Here is a 25531-nt window from a genome sequence, read left to right as displayed (position 1 = left end):
TGGACATCATGACCCATTCCTGATTTTCTTAAGGTTGGATTTCTATTTCGTCTCGTTCTCCACCACCTGCACCGTGTTGTCAAATCCATGACCATAGAAATGTTCTCACACATTTCTGAAGAATCTGAGAAGATTAATTGAGAACTTGTTTTCAAATAAACATTCAGATAAAAATTGACTATTTACTTTATTGGGATTAGTGTTTTAATCATGGGATAAGTCAACTTATGGTAACAGAGTAGAAAGTAAGCTCGATGTACAATTCGAAGATGTTTTACTATATGAAGCAATTTTCAAGAAGAAATTTAGAGACTTAGAGAAAAGGGAAGCTCTGGAAGGAAAGAGGACCTTCGAGAAAGAACAGCCTGAGAGGAATGAACTGAGGCGATTTTAAACAGTAAGTGCATCCACTGCATAAGTCTAGCCCTACCGAGCAAATTCCTTCAGCACTCCATAACGGAAAAAATGTAAAAAATTTGGTACCGGAGTTCTTGTCAGAGTCAGAAGCTTTTGAGTTCTTTTTCAAAATCGAACAGGCTGCTTCAACACAAAGTGAGAAGAACACGGAAACACTTACATACTCTTGTTTTGCGTTCGTACATTACTAATAGGGTGAACCATTACGACCCTGCAGAGCCAACTGATCGAACTTCAATTCCCAGTTCACAACAGGTTTCTGTTCTCCATACGAAAGATAATAAAACATACTGAACTGTGCAAGGGTGGGGCTGGAAATGTCAGACGTCTTTGCGATGGTATCCGACAAATTCAAGAGATGTCAAGAGAAATTTAAAGGAGACATTACGCTTCTTTTTTTGTTACATATGTTGTGGAACCACATTCCACAGCATTTAATTAATAGACACGAATGAACCATCAGTTAACTTCTGTCACGTATGAATGTTTATGGTTCTCCAGACATTTCCAACAAAATGCCAATGGTTTTTTTTTCTTTGGGGTTGGGAAAGATTGTGAGAAGGAAAAGATTATATTTCTCTTTTTTTTTTGCAGCTTTCTGCACCCATCACAAAAACGAGGAAATGCAGCCGCAGTGTGGAGAATACGTAGTGAGAAGCAGTAGAATTTAATTAGAATAAGTTCTTGACCTGGAACAAAAGTGGTAAGCGAAATACTGACAGAAAGGATTATGTACAGTGCTCGAGGCAGCAGATAAGATCAAAATGGAAAAGTAGTGATAACAGTCGAAAGCTGTAAAGCAGTGCGCTTCTGCTGTTCGCTTGTACTGCAAGGGATTCAAAACCGCTCAAGACCAACCAGTCCGTTCATCTTCACGGAGTCGCTGAATTGTTTCCAGAGTTGTTTGAAAGGATAAAAACAACAGCAGGACGCATTCAGATGGCCTCTGCAAGTTATTGTGTAGGCAAAACACGCGTTCGTAAAACTCAAAAGGTTCTGGATTGAAGCTGATTGATTGAAGTGATCCCATGCATCATCCCATGCGGATTCATTGACCCCAAACGTCTATCCGCTATGTCGCTTTTCATCCTTTTCATAGGCCGTAAAAGCATTCGTGTACCTCTACGATTCCGAATTTATGTTGAAAGCGCAGGCGCACCTCAAGCGGACTGATTAACGCTATCCACTCCATTCTTATGATAAGCGACTGGATGACTATTCTCTTACAAGTTTTCATTTCGTGCGTTCAATTTTTCGCTACGAATAGAAGTTCTAGGAGGATTTTGGAAATCACATCATCAACGCGGACAAGCATTTGGGAAAGGCGCAGTCAGAGATCTTCAAATGGAAAAATAACAGGAATAATTAAATTATATTATTCGACAATTTTACCAGCGCTATGCGCCTTCGTTTGGGAGGATAGATGTCATGAGTGGATTCTTCCCTCTTTGGACTAGGAGAACGACAAGTTCGTCCTGTTATCGGCCACGAAAGCGACAGTATCATGTTCCACCGACGATAAATTGGAAGTCGATTCTTGTTACATTTTCCGACTGAGATAAAGTGTTTTTTTTTTGTGTTTCTGCTGCAGCATTGGTATATGTGAATAGAGAAATAATTAAAATTTCCTTCGTTTATTGCATCAAGTATATTCGGCTTCAAATGTGCACCACAAAGTTAGTGTGACTCGTCTGAAACTCACCCTCTTGCTCTGCTTGGCACACACCTCCTCCTCTCCATTCCACCCCATTCGATAGCGCTTCGTTTTAAAGTTGTTGAACATATTCGGCGCCGACTACATGTTACCATGTCTGGCGCATCATTGCAGGAACCAGCTGTTCAGCGTGACCCACATGCTTACATACAGTGTCTGGCGAATCTGAACTAGTCCGATCCTGATGCACATCTCTAGTCATGAACCATTTTCGCAGTAAAGCTCAAAATGAGAGTGGAGAAGAGTCATGACTGTGAGGAACGCTATCCAAGTATGATTCAATGACGAGTCATGATGCTCAGCTGGGTTTGAAACCACTAACGCATACGGGACTTACCTTACCTTGATCCCTTTCTTTCTAAGTTGTCTGACTTGCTGAATCTTTCGATTATTTTTGTTTGGACCTAATCCTAGATGTATTATCACCTTCTGGAATAGAATCCTTGTTAGGCATGGTCAATTAGTTGATTTTACAATCGATCACTGAAAAGTCACAGTGCAAATGAGTCAAGATGTGATCATTACACGATGCGTAAGCGTTGAGTTTCTTACCGTAGTGGACCAACCTGGAAAAGTCAATAAAACCTAACCTCACACTCAATCTCCTACAAAATGCAACCAGGACAATATAAAAGGATAAATGTTCAATAATAAAGTAAGAAAAAAGAAGAGAACATACAAAGGTGAATATTCAATAATAAACTATGTTCAATAGCTAACTAACTATTAACTAACCTTATTTCTGTGTTCTACATAGGGGAAAAAAGGAAGAAAAAGAAGAAAAGGAAGGAAGTGGTAAGAAGAAGAAAGTGCTAAGAAGAGGAAAAAAGATGATTTAGTGTTCGGACGTCGTACATAACATACACTCAATCACGAAAATGTTCAATGAACAACAGCCACAACCTTATGACAGGTGAATAAATGTTCAATATTAAAATAAGAAAAAAAGAAAGTGTGAAAGTGGGGAACGTAGTTGTTGGTGTTGATAACAAATGACTTTCATTTTAGTTGGGACACACCCATCCTTTCAATCCACTGCGCTTCACGTTTTAGGGGTGGATCAAAATATTTGATATGACTAAAATATTTGGTCCAAGCAAAGATGATAAAATTTTACCCGCTGTTTAGGATTTATCCACTTCTTCTATCTTCTACTTTTACTTTCCATTTACTTTTTCTGTTTTTTCTAGTTGTATTATTGCACCATTTTTGTACTATTGTATTTTTCTTCTATTTCTTTTTCTTTTCTCCAGCATTTTTGTTAACAACATTCTTTCTGTAGGTTTTTCTTAACTAATCACTTTTACAAATGCAGCATAAAGTCTCTAGGTGATCTACATACGTAGAGATATCTCTTGAATCAGACCACCTGGATAGATCACTTAAAGATCGTCGATACATCGGAGTCAATGGTTTTCAAGAAGTTACTTGCAGTAACTTTCTCAGACATCTTCAGTGCTGTCCGCAATTAGTAAATGTCAACTTACAATACAAAATTTATCTTCTTTTCATCTTTTGTTTGCATTGCCACTCTATAACTCACTTCAATGGAAAGAGAATTAGGAGAAGGAGAATGGTTCATTCTGTCCTGTTTTGTTTTTGCGCTTTGTGCCCTTCCTGCGTCAACTTCACCGTTCAAAACCCCTTCAAAAAGTGACAGCAATTTCGTCTTCCGCAGTAATCGCGGACCCTTTCGTCGCATTGAAGCGAACTTATGGGGCCGTTGCAATTAATCCCATCCGTACAAGCTAAAGTTAAGATCTAAAATTTTAAAAAGGAAATCATATGTACGGTAGGTCACGATGTACAGCTTGCGGCGGCACCTCATGTAGTATTGAGCTAAATTCAACAGTGTTTTTAAAAATTGAGTCGTTCTTTGAAGCGCTTCATTTCAATCTTGCTTTTTATGGTTACACTTTCGCTTGTCATGGAAAAGCCCATTTCGATACTCAGGAGAGAAGTAGAGCTTTGGATAGTTATCTATAATTCAGACAATTTTGAAGTAAATAAAGTTGCAAGTGGTTTTATTTAGGGCCCAGCTCTAAAGGAGTGGAATAATAAAGCCGCAAAAAAAAAACACGAAACCTCCAGCGTACGTTCTATGTAGTTGCAGAATTTAACTAAATCTGATTTGCCTGTCACAAATGTAAAATTCGTCCAGAGCTAAAAATTCCGATTTTAGGTGTTATTAGAGCTCCAGAAACTCATCCGGATTCCCATACTTTCTTAATAGGAGAGGCTGCTGAAACACTTCGTCTGAGCTCCTTGTTGGGGTTTGAAGAAATTACGAATCGAATAAGAATGTTATCCTGCAACGTTACGACTTTTTTCCGAGCGATATCGCATCCGTGCTGTGCAATATTATGTCATATTTATAGTAGAACCCTTTCGAAACGATTTTAAAGACGAATAATTTCTTGTGTTCTCTTCTCCCACAACCAATCACGAACCAATCACTTACGATTTATTTTTCACGACTACCACAAAGGAGCATAAAAGGAGTAGCAAACAGTCATGAAACATTAATACACTGTTAAAATACATGGACAGATCCAATGACCAGCGAAAACAACTCCCAGTAACGTCGACTCGAGCTCCTCAGGCACATGAATTGCAGCTCTCATTTAGTTCGACCATAGAAATTGCAAAGACTCGGTCGGCAAGGATCCGCCATAACAATTAGAAGCACTCACAAAGCCCAAAATACACAGCGCGTTGCGTACTTCTTCAAAAAAAAAAGGTGTCCGAGAAATTACATATAAAGTTTTTGTTGTATTCTACACGAACCTATCAAAATCTGTTAGTTTCCAATGATACCACTGTTTTCTATCAAAATGTTCGCCCCTTGATGTGCCAACACGTGTGTGTGCTCGTCCGTTCGTCCGTTAGTGTGCCCGTGTCAGTTCCTACGGTATGCAGTTGCAGTTCTAGAAAACTAGCCACCTCCCTAACACATGAATCCCACTAATTAAAGACATCACTCCACGAATCTGAGGTGGTACGGATTTCAGGTGGAGTATTCGTATACGGGACCATAAATTAAGGAGAGGGGCGATTCCGTCCATTTCTTCCTAACTGCCGTAAAAACGGCCCGGAAGATGCGGCGCCGCACAAGGCTGGCGCGCTCCAGTCGAACTACTTGAAGAAAATAACGCTCCGGAACGCTCGTAGCCGTATCTTCCGGGCCGTTTTTTACGCCACCTAGGAAGAAATGGACGGAATCACCCCCCTCTCCTTAATCTACGATCCCGTATATGAATACTCCACCTGAAACCCGTACCACCTCAGATTCGTGGGGTGATGTCTTTAAATGAATCTAACGAGTCAAAGATCACTCACATTGGCTCAATCGAGACCGAAGCGTTTATAGTAATGTGGTAATTTCTGATGACGTGGCCGACTGTTTAAATAACTTCACGATTTACATATTCCAGATAGTCTGATTTTCAAATGATTTTGTCCCGAAGAGATGATGCTAGTTGATCTCATGGTAGATCTACTCGAAACTCAGCTGATTCTTTTTTACGTACCGATCAGGTGATGAGAACTCACCAAAGATTGCTTCCGAGCATAACTTCCAGCTTTCTACAGACATTTTTAGTTGATTAATACAAGAATATTTTTGAAGCCCTCGCAGATATCCTATCCATGATCCCGATCGAAGAACAAGACTCTTTTTATTAGGTAGCATCACAGTGTTCTCAGTGATTTGTTCCAGCACCCATTTTCTGCATTATGGCGAATTGAAACAACCATTCCTACTAAGTTCTCATCAGTTCCTCTAAAAAGTTCTTTAAACAAATTCAAAACAAAACAACAAACATTTTGAATGCGAGTTCAAAAGTGAAAAAGCGTTTTCTCGAAAAAAAGATCATAACATTAAGAAAATCTGGTCAACGTCTAAGGGAAAGTTTTTTTTATTTTGAATTCCATAGAACTCCAATAATAGACTCCGAAGTTATCGTGTACGTGTACTCTCCATAACGTTATCTCAAATTACCTTATTATAACTGTTTAATCTAGTACTGTCTTGATTACATAACTTCAGAACTCATCCTTTTTGAGTAATTTGTTTTGCCGCTTAAAATTCACTGAAGTCTATTTAGCAGCATATTTGCATTTATTTCTTCAGGTATTAATTGGAATTCGAAAGACGCATAGTTTGACCCCTGTTACTCCCACTTTACCTCAGTCATCCTGTTATTTCGTGGTCAAAGACGTTCTAAGGGTTAAAAGTTGTGATTAGATCGGGATTAGTAATCTAAGAACTATTTTACTTGAAGCAAGCAAACTTCGCTCACGTCTTACATTTGTGAGAAGTGATAGGATCGATTATGATCAGAGATAACAATCGTTGTAAGCATTACAAGGCGATCTGCTCCTATAATTAGTGGAGCGTTTGATCGGTTGTCACTTCGAATCGCTTCGTCCACGCCTCACACATTCTTCGCGGCGTTTCGTACACGATTCGTTCCCAACCCGTGATTCGATTCAGGGGAGTCTTGCAAGGCGTTTGCGAAGAATTACGGTCTTTTACGGTCTGCAGTGGTGAAAATAGAAATTTTTAATATCTTAATGCAATAAATAGCATACACACATACAAATATATACACTACTCAAAAAAATCTCGATCCAACAGTCAAGAGTTTTTTTTATTACGGGTATATGTAGATAGCCGGCGAGATAGTAATGAATATTTTCGAATGCACAGAAGAAAAAATAGAACCTTTGGTCCTTTTAGGCAGCAGAATCCTCCGCTTTTATGCAAACTTGTCAGTAACATAGTGTGAGTAATATGTAATGTCCCCGCTTATCTAAACGTAGACATGGTAAGTCTTTATCCACACAATACATTTTTATCGCAAAAAATACCATAGTGGGTTTCCGAACAGCATAAATGACACGTAGTTGTTGTGTTCTGTGTCCTCTGATATAACGAAGTGCAAACGTTTTATCCTACGGTGAGTCTTAGCAATTTTCTTCTTCAATTTCACAGCAGTTCCACAGTAAATATCCTTGTTTTTGAAGGAAAACGGATAAAGTCCCCTACATGCAAAGCTGAACACCAAACTAAAAACTTTTAGGTTTTTCAGATTTAAAAGCTATGATTTTATCCTTAACGTCTAGCTGAGATTCTACTGATTGAGTAGATTTATTTTTTCACTCGAATCCGCGATAGCATCACCTGAATGACACGTCCTGGTCCCTTCGCGTTCGATGCTCTTTTCTGAACGGTATTGGTTTACTTGTCCCAATTACCCGCAAGGGTATTGACTGATGTTCTGTACAACAACGCGGGGTATTCCATTGCTTAAGAACTTTCCCTGCGACAGAAACGTGTGAATATTCATGCCTCAGGGTGTTGATGAGTTCTAGTGATAAATTCTTCGGTTGTTTGTATTCGAACCTGTCAAGATGGAGTGTTGCCCGATTTTCGCTGACACCTTCATCATATATCTGAATTCAATAAAGGAAGCATGAGGGTTGACATGTTCGCTTTCACTTAAATTGTGAGAATGCATGTGTACATGGATTTTAGCCTATCTGGTTAGAAACTGAGAATAATAATCCTCATCCTCAACGACACAATAATTGTTCCATTTAGGTTCCGGAACGTGGTCATCTTTTTTTTGTGATTGATAAAATCCCAATGGGGAAGCCGAATCATCTTTTTCATCGGTGTAGTTTCAAACGATACTGGTGCTTTGCTTTCCTTAAATGGTTTTTCAATCGTTCTTCTGCAACCCTTCATAAGCTCAAACTTGAGTTCACGAATTTTCATTCAGTTTTTACAGGTCCACATTAACCCATTGCCTTGGGAATGTACAGGTGCAAGAGTCTCTTGCCGACTAATAAACTTTTTGACTTCTGGCACTGACGTGGGTATGCTCCGATTATATTTGTTGTCGATGTTGTGCAATGAGGTACACCTCTGAAAGTCTATCCAACAGAAAGTTTGGAGGCACTCTTCAAACTCTACCTTTGAATTTCTTCCTAATTTCCAATTTTCCGGATGATGAAAAATTTTACGCGAATATTGCAGTATTTTTCTAAGTTTGAAGGGACGTAATAGAATACTTATTTGGGGTTAACTTCATTACACTCTGAGAATGGACAATGAATGCATTCAAACATAATTCGTATGTTTTCATGAGAGTAATGAACGAGTGAAGCTGTTTTCTTTTCTCCACCAAAAGGAAAAATTGAAACACTCAAAAGGGTCATAGAACACCACGTTTGGCTGCGTCATCTATGAGAACTTCAAGTTCGACAACTTTTTATTGGTCATCACGATTAGGTTGCGTTGATTAATTTGTAGAGTGCAGAACGACATTAAGGTGTGGTTGGGTGGAGTGTGACCGCCTTGCACAACAACTCAAGAATTCAACTCAAGTCCATGTAGGGGTGCGTGGGATGAACTCATTGAAAAAAATATAGAAGTGCGTTGGGTGTAAAAAGGTCATGGAATGCGCGGAATGCATTTTCAGACATTGAATTTCATCGTACAAGGGCAGGAATAGCTTGGAAGCCATCTCCTGATTCCGACAGCAAATAAATTTAACAGGGGTACAAGGTTTTGCATTTCACACAACAACACCGAGATGTGCTGCATACTCGAAGGACCTCGTTAGAATTTGTGATGAATGGCATGGAAGAACAGCAGAAGCAGTCGCAGTAGCATTTCTACTGTACTACTCATCTCAACAAAAACGAATGATAGAAACGTTCTTCAAGAAACTCCATTAAATTCGTAATGCAAAATTTAAAATTTGAAAGCCTAGAGTGAAAATCTAGAATTACGTCTATGTTCGTACTGAAAATAGATAAAAAAGTAAAGCATCTCGGTGAAATAGAAAAACAGAAAATAATAGTTGTAAAATAAATAAATATGAAGTAGGAACATTCATGTGAAATAGGATAAAAAATATTTAGGTGGTGAACATTCTGCTAACTTTCTCGATGATGTCTCAAAATGTACCGCCGGCCAATGTTTTGTACAATAACGAACACTTTCTGTCGTAGAACACAATTAACTCTTTGAGCAGAGTTCTCGAAACTCAATACAGTGCTTTTTCTAAATCATTCCTTAACTAAGATCAGCCAATTATCAGCAACTCTCAATCGAGAAGTACAGTTTACACGAATAGCAACACTTCACTTCAATAAACATCATCAACAATCACAATTGGAATTGGAGTACATAAATCAACAAGGAGCAAAGCAACAAATCAGAAACAGATGAGCACGCAGAATCACAGACAAGTGTCGGACGCACCTTCGAACCGCTGATCTTCTTCCGAGGGTAAGTGATTCGACATCTGAAGAAACAAGGAGTAAATTAGCGTCGAATGGATATCAACGAATGAGAAGAAGTCACTACCTCTTATTTGGCTGATTTCCTATCGGCGTCGGATGAGGTGTTCTCGTTCTCGTGGACGTCAGTCTAGAGGTGGACACGGTAGTTACCGCCGCACTCGCTGTAGTCGTAGTGGTGGTTGCCGTTGTAGTGCTGGCAGTCGTTTGAGTCAAACTTCTCTGAATTTCTACAGGACGAGCAGTAATGTGAATATCCGGAAGCTTAGTCGGCACCGGTGGCCGGACTATGTCCAACTCCATGGGATCGCACGTCTCCTTATCTGCAAGTGTACTAGTTTACTCAAAAAGAATGTCCGATAAGAATAGAAGCATAAAGTGGGCGAATCGTGCATTAACAACTTTTTTCAATTTGAAACAAAAAAATCCTTCACAAAATTCTACGGCATTGCTGTTTCGATACGTTTTGAAACTAAAACACTTTCACTGTAAAAGAATAAAAGGATAAAAGGATAACGTCACGGCGTATCAATCCACCTAGGATGCGCCAACGCGTTTTACTGGAATTCGTAATCGTTGAGGTTTTGGAACGCGTGTTGGCCTATACAATGACTTGCGGGGTCCAGCCGGTGATCAAGTCAGTGTTTTTATTCTCCCAGACAAGTATGGTACCAATTTATCGACCCCGGAGGGATGAAACGCTTGGTTTGCACTAGGGCGGTTTCGAACCCTCGACCGTGTGGCTACAACGGACCTCTAACCGATATCTTGTTTTATTTCTACAGAGAAGTTAGAGATTATTAAAATATTCATTTATTTCTAACACAGTTTACGAATACAGAATCCCCTTTTCTTCTTCGGTTCTGCTGTCTCATAAAAACAAATTTGGAAGCAAAATTAAATTTTTATATTGATTAGTTTGATCCGTAGCCAAGATTGGTATTGATCTTTATTAGCAACTAACGTTTCGGCGTTATCGTTGCAGTCGTCAGAGCCTGGAAAACTCAAAGCTGTCAGTGATTTGTCCTCTCAATCGCCTCATCACTCTGCAGAAAGCATTCAAACCATAAGCATACTCAACGAACAACACATCGAGCAGTGTTCACCTCATTTCTTGAACATGGTAACGTAACAGAACACCACGCACCACAATTATGAGCCACAAGGTTTTTTTTCACGAATGCGACTAAGACTCAAGAACTTGTAAAACAATAAAATTAACATTAACATTAAAAAGACTAAAAATATCAAATTAATATTATGACGAATACAGAACGTATTATAACATATTACTGAATATTAAAAAAATGACATTAAAAACAAACATTAACAATAGAACTGAACTGTTCATAAAAGCAAGGCGAAAAAGATACTAACCTATCGGAGTAGATTAAAGTAGAAATACGTTATACCGATAAATTACTTCTTTTACGAGCGACATCATTTCTTTGCCTTAATTATTTATTACCGAAAACAAAAACTTCTGTATTAGTAGTGAATGAGAAAAGATGCGCTGAAGCTATGCTGACGAAAAAAAGATGAGCGGATTTGAAAAGATAGATCTTGGCTTAATTTCAGCAAATGCATCTAACGTGTCCATTTGGAAAGGAGCCGATTAGTTCGTATTTATCTGAAGTGCTCTGCATATCTTTGCGATGTAAACTATGGTTGTAACAATTTACGATATGTCAATAATTTACCACAATAACTCAAACAGAATTAGTCAAAATGAACCTATACTCGTATAAACCTATCGTTATTTTAATACCTCTAAGGTTGGTATTTAAGGATTTCCTCCTGGCAAAACTTAAGCATTGTGAGCTACCTTTGTTAGCAGAGAAACCTTATTGAGAGTTTTCCACTATTTGAAAGGCAAATTTCAGGAAACTGCCTTCATAAGAGGGAGTTTGAAATTTGTCAGCTGTTTTCGAGACTCTATTACATAAAATCCCTCGGATCAGGCATGGCAAACACGTTTCACTTACTTTTTGCCTCACTAAAACCGACTACTATCCTCTGCTGTTTGTCATTTAAAAGGTTATTCGCTCTTTTCATAGCATCTACACTCACGTTTATTCCATTTTATAATTCAATAATTGTTTTCTTTAGTAGAGCCGTACACGAGGTTGTTATAGTCCTTTATTCGTGGCTAACGTTTCGGCAATATCGCCTTCTTCAGAGCCTGAAAGGGGTGAAATCGAACGTGACTAATCCGATCAAACGCCTTATCCGCCCAACAAAGAAAGTCCTACGTTAACCGTTGGGTCTCATAGCAATCCGTGAAAGAAAACATCGTACCTTAGCATCAGCTGACTATCCTGCCACTGCTAGATACCTGATGTGAGGTGACTAGCGCAATCAAATATCAGCCTTAAATAAGAATCTGTCACCATCGTGGAGCTCCCCCCTAGTAACCTTAAGCAAATACTCATTCGTAATCGCCTATATGATCGTATTTGCACGACACCGGAGTGTAAAATATGCCCGGATAACAACGAGGGTGATTGCATGAGTTCATGTGTTGTTTATATGATTTGCTGTGTACAGTGTGGTGACGAATACATAGGAGAAACAGCTAGACCACTATGTATTCGAATCAAAGAACACCAGGACGGCAAAAGGAAATCATGTGACTCCACTGCATTGGGTGGTCACAGGGTGCGGCGTCATAACGGAGAAGATTTTGAAGTTAAGATCACGATTTTGGCGCGCGAACCTAGCATTGCGGCGCGCAAGGCTCTGGAGGCTTTTTGGATCCACTCCAAGAGTCCAAAAATGAATCGCAAGGAGGAATGCCTCTCCATTACGCGGGAACTCGCGCCTTATTTAAGGCTGATATTTGATTGCGCTAGTCACCTCACATCAGGTATCTAGCAGTGGCAGGATAGTCAGCTGATGCTAAGGTACGATGTTTTCTTTCACGGATTGCTATGAGACCCAACGGTTAACGTAGGACTTTCTTTGTTGGGCGGATAAGGCGTTTGATCGGATTAATCACGTTCGATTTCACCCCTTTCAGGCTCTGAAGAAGGCGATATTGCCGAAACGTTAGCCACGAATAAAGGACTATAACAACCTCGTGTACGGCTCTACTAAAGAAAACAATTATTGAAGCACTAACATGCCGAGGTTTATCGAAAGTCGCACATGGAGACATTTTATAATTATTTGTCAGTATTATTTGCGGGGTGGGGAGTAACATAATCCGTAAGACGGGGTTGACACAAAAGTTTCAAACCATCGATCGTGCAGTCACAACCGAATCACTTTGGTGTCATACAAGACTTTTATCCCTCCGCAGTCGATCAACTGGTAGCATCCATGTCTGGGAGGTTAAAAATACTGGCTTGATTCATCGGTTCCCTCCCGCAAGTGTATGCATTGACAGACACGCGTTCATAAACCCTCAAGCGGTACTGAATTGAAGACGAACGCGTCCCCATATAGACTGATCAACGTGCACTTTTAATTCATTTAAAACGTAAATACGTTGCTTTCGAATTTACGAAAAACATTTTTGTTCAATAGTGCTTTACTTGACCCCACCTTTTGACCTGCACCAGTTTAGCTACATTTCTCTAGACAGCAGCTTATTGTGAATAAAAGATGTTATCCTACTCAGCACTGTTCCTTCACCTTGTTCTAAGTCACCTCCTTGCTTTCCTACTGACAATGCTTTGCGATTAATAGTACAACCATACTTGTTCCCGAGCAGAGGTGATCAGAGTTCAAATATAACTTATTTATCCACCCTTTTAACCATTTAGAAAACATACCTGGAGGTACAAAACAGCAGCAAATCGTATGGGCTTCATGGTAGTAGCATCTGCAAAGCATCTGTATTGCAAAAGAGAATAAAAAGGTGTAAATAATAGTTTTGCGAAACTGCGAAACTGTTGGAATCGTTAGGCAAAAAGAAAGAATTAGGTGTGTAGCTCAAGGTTCTAACATTATAACTACCAATTCTCCATGGTAATCCAAAAAAGTTTTATGTGACCCAGTCTTCCAACGACAGAACTTACTACACGATATAATGCGGGCAGTCCTACCCAAGTAAGTAATAATACTTAGACAAGTGGCAAAATCTGCCGCATATGAGATGCTGGTTGCCGGCGTTCTGTTAACCGTGATAAGTTGCATCGTTGGGGAGTTGAGAACACACAAGGCTTTTTTCTGAATTACGGAAGGGAATTGAGCGTGGTCGTCATAGTTATGAACTGCTCCCTTTCCCTATCCCTATCTAGTCTTGGAGAAATCCCAACTTTGTCGATTTCGTGATACGCCACCTCTGGCAAAGATAGACATCTTCTGGATATTCTTATTATCTTCTTACCTGTCTCCGTCCTTCTTTTGATGCACCAGTAAACAGTATCGATACATTTCATCGTTCAAATGCCTGTAGACGCAATGTGTCTCCTCCATTTCTTCGTGACTGCCTTAAATCTTATTTCTTAACTCTGGTGCTATCTTGCTCTGCTAAATATCTAAACACTTCGAGGGCATTTGAGCTTACCGTGCTCATCGTTCTCTAGTTTAGAGCGCTTCCTGGTTGTAGTGACCGCCGTTGTGCTTCGAGGTGAAGCAAGACGAACAGTGGCTGCTGGGTTTTTCAGAGTGGCGCGGATGGGCTTCAGTGTTGTCGCTTGCGGCGGTGATCTGGTAACGAATTGAAATGTGGATTCGTCCTGATCCTCTTCGAAATCGAAAAAGAGCTGAAGAACATCGTTTCAGTGTCGTTAAAGCTAAATGCGCCTTTGAATGAATAACCTCAACAACATCGTAGTCATCGGATTGTCTTTTGGTGAGCTGACGTTGCGATACCTTTCTTCGGGTTCTTTTTATATCATCTTCGTATTCCTCCTCGGAATCGGAAGTGAGTGAATGTAGAAGGCACCCGACCGCTTCTGCACCGCACACTTCTGACTGGCAATGAACCGGAGGGGCAGGAATATAGGCTGTAAAAAATTATTGAATAATTTTTAATCTTCGTTTCGAAGATCTTGAATTAAAATACAATGCAAGCTAGCTGTGATACATGTGATTCCGTGTCATGCTACACCGGATTTTACATCTCTTTTGAAAATTCACACTTTCCTTTTTTTAACGTTTCTCACGTTCGGTAGCGGAGCCGGTTATCATGGTTGATGCCAATTCGTCGAATCATATGATTGATCGAGGTAGATATCACCTAAGGTTCAGTTCTGCTATAAGCAAAGGGCGTTTTGACACAGTTTCGGTTGATACCTCGGATGCATACTGGGTACACACAATCTTACGGGCGGTGTAGTTGTCATAGCGTAAGACATGGCTGCAGCGTCAGATGTAAGTTCGGCCATTGGATTTGCTGAATGCCACCGAATGCGCTCAGGGCAAGTGATGGCAGTCTTTTATCTTAGCGTGCTTATTCCGCGAGTTCGAGTCCACGTCTCCTTGTTTGGTCGGCGGACGGCATTCGGTGCCGCAGATCGCTACGATTCAAATAATGGTTTTATATATCAGCCTAGGTCATGAATGACTTTCGTTTCGTTTTTTGTACATTTTTCTAGGTGGCGGCAAACAGATTTGTTGAGAGATTGTGACTTATTGAGCTTGACTGCTAATTCTCCCTTCTTTCACTTGAATTTTACTCCAACATTGTCTCCAAAATATGGTCATCTATCGTTTGAAAGATGACTCCCATCTTTGTTCGTCTTTCGAACTCAAATCTAAAGAAAGGAATTTGACAAACCAATTTCTAGTTGTCCACTCGGTCATCACCCTTCACCTTATACACTGTGTACTTTTTAAGCCGTGGTCTATTACTATGTTTAAATTACCAAAGCATCAGAAGGCGGACTCTTCATTTTCATGGTGAACAAAAAAAAAAAACGAAGACGAAAGAATGAAGACAAAAACTTAAAGTGTAAGATACACACTGCTGCCTGGAGACTAAACGAGAATCTGTCTGCATAGCGATAACAAAAATACCTTGTTTGGGTAATCCATTTCAACGTAAATAATAGCAGTAGTTATCATGCGCCTGAGCGGAAATTGTTTATGATTTAACCCGATACTTTTTTTGATAATGTCAGACATTCTTTCGTCAAATGACACGTCGGTAGCTGATCTTCACTTCACTCGTGCGGCGTTTACTCAAGCGGGAACCTCATGCGCAACGCTATCGCAGAATGCGATCATTTGCGACCACTAAACCGAGCTATTTGAAGGTATCTATTTTATGGAGTTCTTTTCAATCAGTCTCGATGGTGCCAGTCTGGCCTGCATCATCCACAGTTCAACCCGCCAAAAGTTCCATTTTGTAGCGCGCTCACAAAAAGAAATTATTGAAGAAGTTCCTCTTTCTTATCCAGTAAGAACATATTGAGTTATAACTTGTGTTGCTCTTTTCCTCACCTCTATTTCTGATGTGAAAAAGCGACAGCATAGTACGAAAAAAACCCCTTCGGAACATTTGCATATAATCTTGCAATGTTTTCTCTGCACAGCCCTGAGTTCCTCTAAGAGGTTGGTTTGTAGAAGAGGACTGAGTTAACCTCAGTTTCTTTCGGAGACAACGTTACTTCTTGAAGTTTCGGAAGGAAGATTTTCTTCAGCACTAAACGTAAACAGTTCTGGTCTATATGAGGGTATCAAATACAAGAGGCATCCGTCCACTGATTCGATTCTCCTCCATTTTCTTTCTTTTTCTGCGGCATCGCCTTTCTATGAATGTCATAAAGTCATTGCTAGGATACGGATATACCAAGACTAGAACTTAGACCCATCTTTACTAAATAAACAAAACAGCACTGAATCAACAAATTTGATTAAGTATATTCCTGTAAATCAGTTGCGTATTCTTGCCAAAAAGGAAAAGTACTTACGCAGCCTATCTTTCTCGGAAGTGACCAATTTTTGCAGAGTGTGATGGAACAGAGAACAACAGAAACGAATGTTCCGAGAAGTCAATTCTTCCAGCTGAAATAGGTGATATCTTGCGTTTGCCTACTACATAGAATTCATTCTTGTATATGTTCAGAATACCTCTTTATACCGTGATATTACTATTAATAATAATAATAATAATAATAATAATAATAATAATAATAATAATAATAATAATAATAATAATAATAATAATAATAATAATAATAATAATAATAATAATAATAATAATAACGCTCTTTAAGATTCCATAGGCTTAGATGAATTTAAATAGTTTGGAACAAAGAACAAATATCGCTTTGAAAAGACCCTCAAAAGTAATGACAAACTCACTGTGGGGGCAGTGTCAGGTGCATTGTTTTTTAGTTGCATGGAAAAGTTTACAGCATTACTCTTCATTCCAGCTGTAAACTCGTACACACATATGCTTCACATTGCGTCACTTTTCTTCAAGATAATGCGAATGGAAGACAAGATGCAAAAACTAGTAAAACTAAGGGTGTTTATAGAGCATGAACTGACAATCTCGTCCAATAATTTTTCAAGGTTAAAATTTGCTATCTTCCAGCTTCAACAATCTGCTTCCGTTTTCTTGGCGAACTTTAAATACTTCGATTCATAGAGTTGAAAATTTATGCACGTTATGGCCGTGGCTCAATTATAATACTTAAGAATTTCCTTCGTAAGTAGCTCTTCTGATCGATCATTGAAACCGACTAGAATTATAAGGGTCTTCTTTTAAGGTTTGAAATTTCGATAGATCATTTGCCAATTTTCCTAACAATAGCCTGAAAACACGGCAGTTCCACCCGGAGCCCTTGGTTCCTCATACGCAACTTCTAAGTACACAGTTTAGCCAGAGAACGTGAACGAGTGGGAGTGGACTCCTGAGAGTCGCCGAGTCAATAAACTGCCTATGTTTATTTTATGTGCATTCACAACTTTACACAGTATAGAAAAATGCTGGCCCTTTATAATACAAGTAAGATTTCAAAAATTTGAAATTCAACTTAAATCGAGTAATGGGTTAAGATTTTTCAAACACTTAGCGCCTGCTATGGATATTGGTATCAGAAAGCACCTGTATATGTAATACTTCCATTATTATGCTCTTTTTGCTAAAACAGCTTCCTGAAGAATTGTTCGATTTTTTAAATTGGCTCAAATCAGCTTGATTAGTTGATGACATGGAAAAAAGATTTTTTTCTTATGGTAGTCGTTAATCACCACTACCGTAATCTCGTAAAGGAACCCTCGTAGTGCATTTGCTGCTGTACTGTCATTACTCACCGCGGAGATGCACTCAAGCTGTGGAAAAATAAATATTCAGACGTAAAACTATTTGTCAAGTGGTGTTCGTGCAGCCTTTAATACTGGAACACGCAGTACGAAAGTCCCTACTTAAAAATCTCCTGAATTTCTTTAAAGAGTCAATTGATTGAGTAAATACACTGAATGAGTTGACCATTCGTGTATGCGCGTGAATCCATTTAAGCTCAGAATTTCTTATTCACCTTAGAAAATCGCTCAAACATGTATGAGCTTTATATTTAGCGGACAGCGATAACGCCTTACCGATCTCTGACGATTACCTACGAATAAGAACTCTCTTCATAAAAGTCCACACTTCTCTCGGGATATTTTTTGCTGGCTGCTGTAAGTCACGAGAGGGCAGATAGGGCTTCTGATGAGAGGTTGCTGGGCCACGCCATACATAATACAGGCTTTTTTTCAGGGGCCCATCTCGCTTCGGCCTGGTGAATATTGGATGATGGTCATTGGAAGTCTATCATAAAACTACAAACGCGAACAGCAATTGCATCACATCCACAGGTCACTAATCCTGAGAAACTCTGTATATCTAACCGCATATTCCTTGAAGTGACATGGTATGGTAGCATGTAAAACGTTGGAACAAAGGAACAGGAAAAAAATTATAAGTGGAAAAGGATTTCCAGAAATTTAGATGTTACAAAGATTGTGACTGATTCTCTCAAGAGAAATTTTCAATGTCCGCTTGAACGTGAGTTCACGATTACTTGTATGAAATGATACTAATACACTCTACTATTTACTAAATTCTTACCTGAATATCGTAATGGATTATCAGATATTTCACAAATGCAGGGTTCAGTGAGTCGAGATGCAAGGATGAACATTGAGGTACCGCACCGCATAGCTCAGAGAATAACTCCTTTAAAAAAGTCAAACTGAAGTCAAACGAACACTGGCACACGATTTTGTGATACCATTCTCATGGAATTATGTGATTTTGCGGCAACACTTTTGAAACACACACACTTTCATTCGTTTTACTGTTTTTTTCACTCAAAAATTTTGTACAAGATATCGTGGAAAGCAGCAAGAAATCATACCACAGTAAAGTGCAATGTTGAGTGGGAAATGTTTTTTAAGGAAAATATATAATTCAAAAGTCCTCACAGAATTGTCCTCTTCGAAATCTCCGTCTGTGGTTTGGAGGATACCGTCGTCCACGCATTCGTAAATGCCTATCTGGAGAAAAACGCGAGTTTTCAATTGCATGAAAAACGGAAGAGAATGCAAAAGCAGCTTAACGCACCTTATTTATGCCCTTCAACTTGTCTGGTCCGTTAAATTCGAAAAACCCGCAAGCGGTGGTTGACGAGGAGCACTGAAGGGCTGTCTGGACATTGCGAGTGTATCGTTTTCCTTGTCGACAGAACACCTGAATTTCTTCCTGTTTTTAGCACATCGCAGATGTAAATCTACCGTAATCCTCCACATTATTCTATTGATACATAGGTCATTTCGAGTTTTATCAGGTTCTAACCTCAGAAGAAGTCGTGGACTATTATGCAGAGGTTGTATATATAGTAGTTATATAATTTCAGCGAAAGTAATAAGTAAAAAAATTGTGGTAGTTAGTTCCAGATGTGAGTCTTTCAGAGCAGAAACGTACTTTCACCTCGGAGTAAATGTTCCAATATCTGTTTTTGATTGCATTTCGTTGCATTATTTGATTCTTTTTACAAAGTTTTGGGTCAATTTTTGATCTACGGATCTACGGGACAACACGATTCTCTAGTTTTGATCAAAAATGTAAAGCATAGCATCTCTAAGAAGGATTTGTATCTATCGAGTGAAAAACAATTTTGTACATAAAGTTAAACAGTTATTAAACAGGTATATCTGAACCCTCGCAGAGAGATCCCAAAAAAGGATTTTCCTTGGATTTTAGAAAATTCTTCGAGTGTTCCGTGTTCTTTTCCCCGATTTTTTGATTAAAGAAGGAAGAAAGAACTTGCTAATCAAATCAATACATAATTCAGTGCAGGGGCGAAATAATGATAAATAAGAATCACTCACTTTTACATTATAAGGTGCTAGTGGCAGTTCGAGCGCTTGTAAGAACGGGATCAGGAGAACAGCGAAATACATCCGGGCATCCCATTAAGACATTGTGAAGTATAGAACTCTGCAATATATTCATGCGCACACTATTTCAAGTATCCAAAAAACCAGATAAAGAAAGTATTTTGATGTGTTGGACTGCAAATACGTGGTTCAACCAATCTGTGAACAAGAGAACGAATAGGGAATAAATTCGTGTTAGCGACGCCATCAATATTCACACTCAAGGAGATTGGCTTCGACAAAAAAAAAATGCTCCGCTAAGTAAAACTCCTTCCGTTCTCAATTCACATAATCAAATTATGAAATATGGTTCAATTTATGCTTACAAGAACCATTCATTCATGCTTTTTACACTTTTCTACAATGTTCTGCGCTACTCTCAAAGAATCGTTGCCAAACATTGAATGGAGTATGAATAAATTATGAACGCCCCAGTTGTGCATCTGTCATCAAGAAGAGTTTAAAGGCATCACTCCACGAATCTGAGGTGGTACAGATTTCAGGTGGAGTATTCGTATACGATATAGTAGATTATGGAGAGGAGAGTGATTCCGTACATTTCTTCCTAATTGCCGTAGGAAACGGCCCTGACGGTACGGCGTCGAGCGATCCGGCGCGCTATTTTCTACAAGGAGTTCGACTGGAGCGCGCCAGCCAACTGCTGCGCCGCATCTTCTGAGCCGTTTTTTGCGGCAATTAGGAAGAAGTGGACGGAATCACCCTCCTCTCCATAATCTACTATCCCTTATAAGAATACTCCGCCTGAAATCTGCCTCAGATTCGTGGGGTGATGCCTTTAAGTTTTCAATCAGTCGGGATTTGTAGAGCAGCATTTTATTCTTTGAATGAGATAAAAATAATAGTAGGATAAATCCCTCTGGAGGTGCGCTTGACGTTCGACTTCAACTCAGAATCGTTTGAGGTTTTATGAACGCATATGCCCGTACAATGACTTTCGGGAGCGAGTAGGTGCGCAAAGTCAGTGTTTTTATCTCTTAGACAAGTCTTTCACCAAATTATCGACGACCCGAAGGGGTCATGAGGTTTTGTCGGCTCTGCGCCGGTTTTCAGATTACCGACCGTGCAGTCACAGCCGAAGCTCTGGCCGACCGCAAAAAAAAAACGCCCACGAAATAGATGAACCAGTTCTTTCAAAGTAATTGGAAGACAATGTACAGATACATTAAAATATTTCAGGATATCTCAGCTGTACATGGAAGTGGCTAGAAAAAATTTGAGAGCACGTTTCTACTTAAGTTCCAAAATTCCAACGATTCTCTGCTATAAAACATAGAACATCTCTACTTCCGGTCAACATCTGCATACGTTCCTAAATCTGCGAAATTGAAATAGCTGTAGCATAGTGGAACTAGCTGGAACTAGAAAAAATTGTTCAAAAATAACACAGCTATAAACGTTTTGCTGGAAAGACGCGCAAGAAAGAAGAATAGACCGCGTCGAAGCCGAATAATGAGCGATCTGACGCGAATGTTTCCCAAATAAATTGGTTTAGAAAATAAAACAAAGCTCGAATAAAAGCAATTTGCAATGATAAAACAGACAGAAATGCACTTCGTAGGACATGTTGAGAGATGTTGGAAAGAAGACCGTCACTTCACTTACTTCAGAAAATGTATTAGGATTACCGCCATCAAGTTTACCAATATTAAGTAATCTCGCTTCAAATAAAGCTCTACAGAGGAGTATAGCGTAGCACTGCCTGGAGATCTCCAGCCAAGCTGGCTGCGAGACCCCGGGAAGTTTCCCTAGAAAGCAAAATTTCTGGCCGGAACAACAAATAGTGTATTGTGACATCATTTTATTGCACGCGGAAGGCGTGCGGACCGTTTTCCTGGACTGCAAGCGCTTGTCTGCGTGTGAGTGTAAAAGAGAACGTGCAGGACCTGCAGTTGTGAATCCAGCAAAATGCGTACTCCACGCATTGTTATCGGGTCGTTGCCTCCTCCCCTTAAACCCTTCGTCATCACGAACGAGTGTGGCCAGAAATCTGCCCAGTTTCTCTAATTCTGAAACATAAATGCGGTGACAAATTAGCTCCAGGTTGCACTTCGATTTTTCGCTCATCGCTCTATGCTGCGGTATCCACGAGGACAATAAATGGCCAGCAGACACATCTTTCTGCCCGCCAACAGTTGCCCTCGTGCTGTTCTAGGAGGAAATACACATCAGTCAATCAATTCCACTACACGATGCCAGCTTATTTGTACCGACCTCAACAGTGTCGAAGATGAATGACTAATTAAACCGGAGCGTGCTTTGGTCGCAAACAATTGTCTTGAGAAGAAAAATGAAAGAAAGAAAAAAAAAGAAAATTGGACAGAGACGAAGGAGACAGACAGTGTTTTCTTGTAGAATACTTCTACTATGTCATCGAAAACATCAATGAAAAATGAAAAGAAACAATTATATCAGATTATCGATTATCAAAGTTTTTTATCAACTAGCAAAAAAACATCAGCACTCCTTTAAAACATTTAGGATAGGAAGCGTGGGGTGTTGCTATCATTTTTTTTTTGTCGTAAAATTAGCTTAAAGAACAATGCAGTTCAAAGGCATCACCCCACGAATCTGAGGTGGTACGGATTTCACGTGGAGTATTCGTATACGGGATCGTAGGATATGGAGAGAAGGGTGATGCCGTCCATTTCTTCTAAATTGCCGTAAAAAACGGTCCGGAAGATACGGTTTCGAGCGTTGTGGCGCGTTATTTTCTACAACGAGTTCGATTGGAGCGCCCCAGAGCCGTGTGCACGCACCGCATCTTCCGGGCCGTTTTTTCACGGCAATTAGAAAGAAGTGGACGGAATCACCCCCTCTCCATATTCTTCTACCCCGTATACGAATACTCCGTGTGAAAGCCGTACCATCTCAGATTCATTGGGTGATGCCTTTAATCAAGGTCACACTGTGCGCAGAAAGATTCAGAAACGTTTAGAATTTCCGCCATGAGTCCACGCTTTGTTGATGTCCTCTTGTGAAAGATTTCTACGCCAAACGAATCCTCGACAATGATCGTGTTACATGTTATGAGGCATGTATTCTACTGACTGACATTCTAGATATTGTGATGACAAAATAAAATAGAAAAAATATGGAATGAAAATAGATAGATTCAGAAGAGGGAAGACTGTGAAGGAGAAAAATACATCCACGAGGCGTTATTTTATTTTTATTACTTGGTATCATTGACGTCATCATTGACGCCATTCTAATTACGCTAATACGCAAACATTTATAACGCCTAATGCCCGAAACGTATATGTATATACTATGTACTTCTTGTATACTTATCTGTACATTTCTTACAGTATTGCATTAGAATTGTAGGCAAAAATTAGTCGAACACAACCTCAAAAAAATACGATTGAAATTACGACAAGTTCCTTTACGTGCTGAAATCAGCTATGTCTATGCATGTGTACGTGAACACAAATATCATTTAATAGATCACTGCTAACCTAAATTAGTGTGCAAAAAGATTTATAAAAACTTTGTGCTACACATCCGCAGATTTAATTGACTCGTGTTGAGCTAACGTTTAACCTATGACTTCTGGAAATAAAAGATATTTTTGTATGGGAGATTGTTGTGAGGCAAGCAAATCCGGATGAATTCAGAAGAGTGAACTTCTCAGTCGTTGCTCGAAATTCGTTGTATTATGTACTCTATTATACGTCGATGTATGTAGATTAAACCAAGGCAAAGCTAATCACTGGACTTATATAATTTAATGTCGCTAATTTTGAGACGATTGTGGTTAACGAGACAGATAATGGATAATATATGATTCTGGTAATGACGACATTAGATAGATATTTATGTCTTTTCATTCAACCACATTGTCTGGCTGGCATTACCTGATTATTGAGCGCTCGTCGTAAATATGCATTTATGTGGAGGTCAGCCGGAAAATTTAACAACCTTAGATAAACAGCAGTGATTATGTGCAACTCTTCGTCCAAGGGAAAGTGAGGAAATTGTTGTCCGTTTTGTCTTCATGGACTAACAGCAGTTTGGGATGGATGATGATCTTCAAAGGTTCCCTTCGCTCTAAAATGCCTCCAGTTCACATATGGGTGGTGTTGATCTGTTCCGGCACTTTTCTGTTATTTTCCTATTTTATAAGGTGGTTTTGCAGCGAACAGTTCTCTCATGAATTAGAATAAGTCTTCCACATCCGAAAAGAATCGTTCACAGTAGTTTGTTAGATCTACACAATGCATTGCCATCAATTCTTCTGCCCATTATTCCAACATGTGGTGAGAGGTATAAGTTGCTATTTGTAATAGACATATAGTTCTCTAGTACCACTGAGCAGAAAAAGTGAAAAAATTAAAGAAACATGAAAAAGAGCTAATACAAAGCTACTGTCACAGATAACGGTGCGAACCAAGGAAGAGTATTTATATGCAAGAGATAAAAAAATAACGAGACTTTTGCAATAACATAAAATAGATTGAAAAAACTACGAAAAAGAAATAGTTTCACACACTTTATGTGCTTATTCAAGAATGCGTAATGTAAGATTACATAGACGTCTCAAAAAAACAGAGAGGAGATACTATCGTTTTCGTGCACTCACTACCCTTCGCCAACGACCTTAACATCAAAAGTAACTACGATTTTTTCTCAGCGCACTTCTCAACTGACCCTCTTCAAAAATAAACAGGATGTGGCCTTCTTCCTTCGCTTACTACATCGCAAATGCTCAAAAGGTCATTTGAATTCTAACAGAAGCTTAAGCAGCACTTATGTCAACAGAGAAAAGACTCATTGTAATTTTAGGAAAATCGTAGTAATTGGCGTTTGCTGTGATTCCTTTTTCGAAAATATGATAGATTTGAATGTATTTTTGCTCTTTTCGTTATTCACCTTACTAAGAGTTTTTTTTTAAATTAGTAGGAAAAAAAATAAAGGTTACAGCCTTAAAAAATAATCCTGTACAACGCCATGACAATTTATAAAAGAAATTTGTAAAAGTTATACAAACTAGAATTGGTATGACGTTTGTAGAAATGTTGTAAATGTTCAGCATTTGATTACTGAGCTTTTGCTTCAAAATTTAAAATTCTTATACCAGTAGAGTCTTATTAATCTCATAACTCTATGCATACGAGTGAGGGTCAACAAACGCTAAAAGGTGATCTACTTCTTGAAGACGAGCTTTCTAACAAGAACTGAAACTGATAATTTAAGTGTTATTATTCATCTAAATGAAAAAAAAACAACTTAAATAAAGTCAAAAATTTCTCACACTTCGATTTTTTGCAAAAATGTTTATCAAATATCACAGAATTTACTTTCAGTGTTTATAACAGTTCATCAATGTACTGTCTCTGAAAATTCTGCACTAGCTCGTCTTACAATGAGTCAGATAGGTGGATCGATCTGGAAATCACTTCAAAATTGTCATTCTCATCCTTTTCTTTTTATTATTCTTTTCCTTTATATTATTCTTTTTATTATTCTTCCAGTAGCAACAGTTGAGCACATAATTCTCCTTTTCTAAACTCAATTTCGATTGAACCATTATTTTTCTACCAAGAAGTCAGCAAACAACAACAGAAAGAAAACTCAGAGTTCTGCCGGCTAAAAAGCTGTGATAACCTTTTTTTTAGATATGTATGTAGATATCCATTTATTAGCGTAGCTCGGTTAGTACTACGCATGTATCAGCGCAAGATAAAGGAGTAGTACGAGTGAGAACGTGGACGAGTGCAAGGAGTAAGCAATCTATTGTGGTGT

At 39.0% G+C, this 25531-nt stretch overlaps 1 protein-coding gene across 1 annotated transcript; it reads right to left on the bottom strand.

Annotated features, from left to right (window-relative positions):
* Positions 1 to 9311: 9311 nt before the first annotated feature.
* On the bottom strand, positions 9312 to 19789 carry RB195_017725 (uncharacterized protein; the record flags this gene model as incomplete). The annotated part of the gene is made up of 11 exons (XM_064184842.1): positions 9312 to 9450; positions 9513 to 9768; positions 13222 to 13271; positions 13779 to 13881; positions 13959 to 14157; positions 14213 to 14400; positions 16309 to 16402; positions 18456 to 18563; positions 18812 to 18883; positions 18951 to 19076; positions 19718 to 19789. 11 exons carry the CDS (start codon positions 19787 to 19789, stop codon positions 9312 to 9314), a joined length of 1407 nt encoding a protein of 468 aa, XP_064040723.1.
* Positions 19790 to 25531: the final 5742 nt, after the last annotated feature.

The sequence above is a fragment of the Necator americanus genome, chromosome II (assembly GCF_031761385.1).
Source record: "Necator americanus strain Aroian chromosome II, whole genome shotgun sequence".
NCBI lineage: Eukaryota > Metazoa > Nematoda > Chromadorea > Rhabditida > Ancylostomatidae > Necator > Necator americanus.
This window is presented reverse-complemented; position numbering and strand designations above follow the sequence as displayed.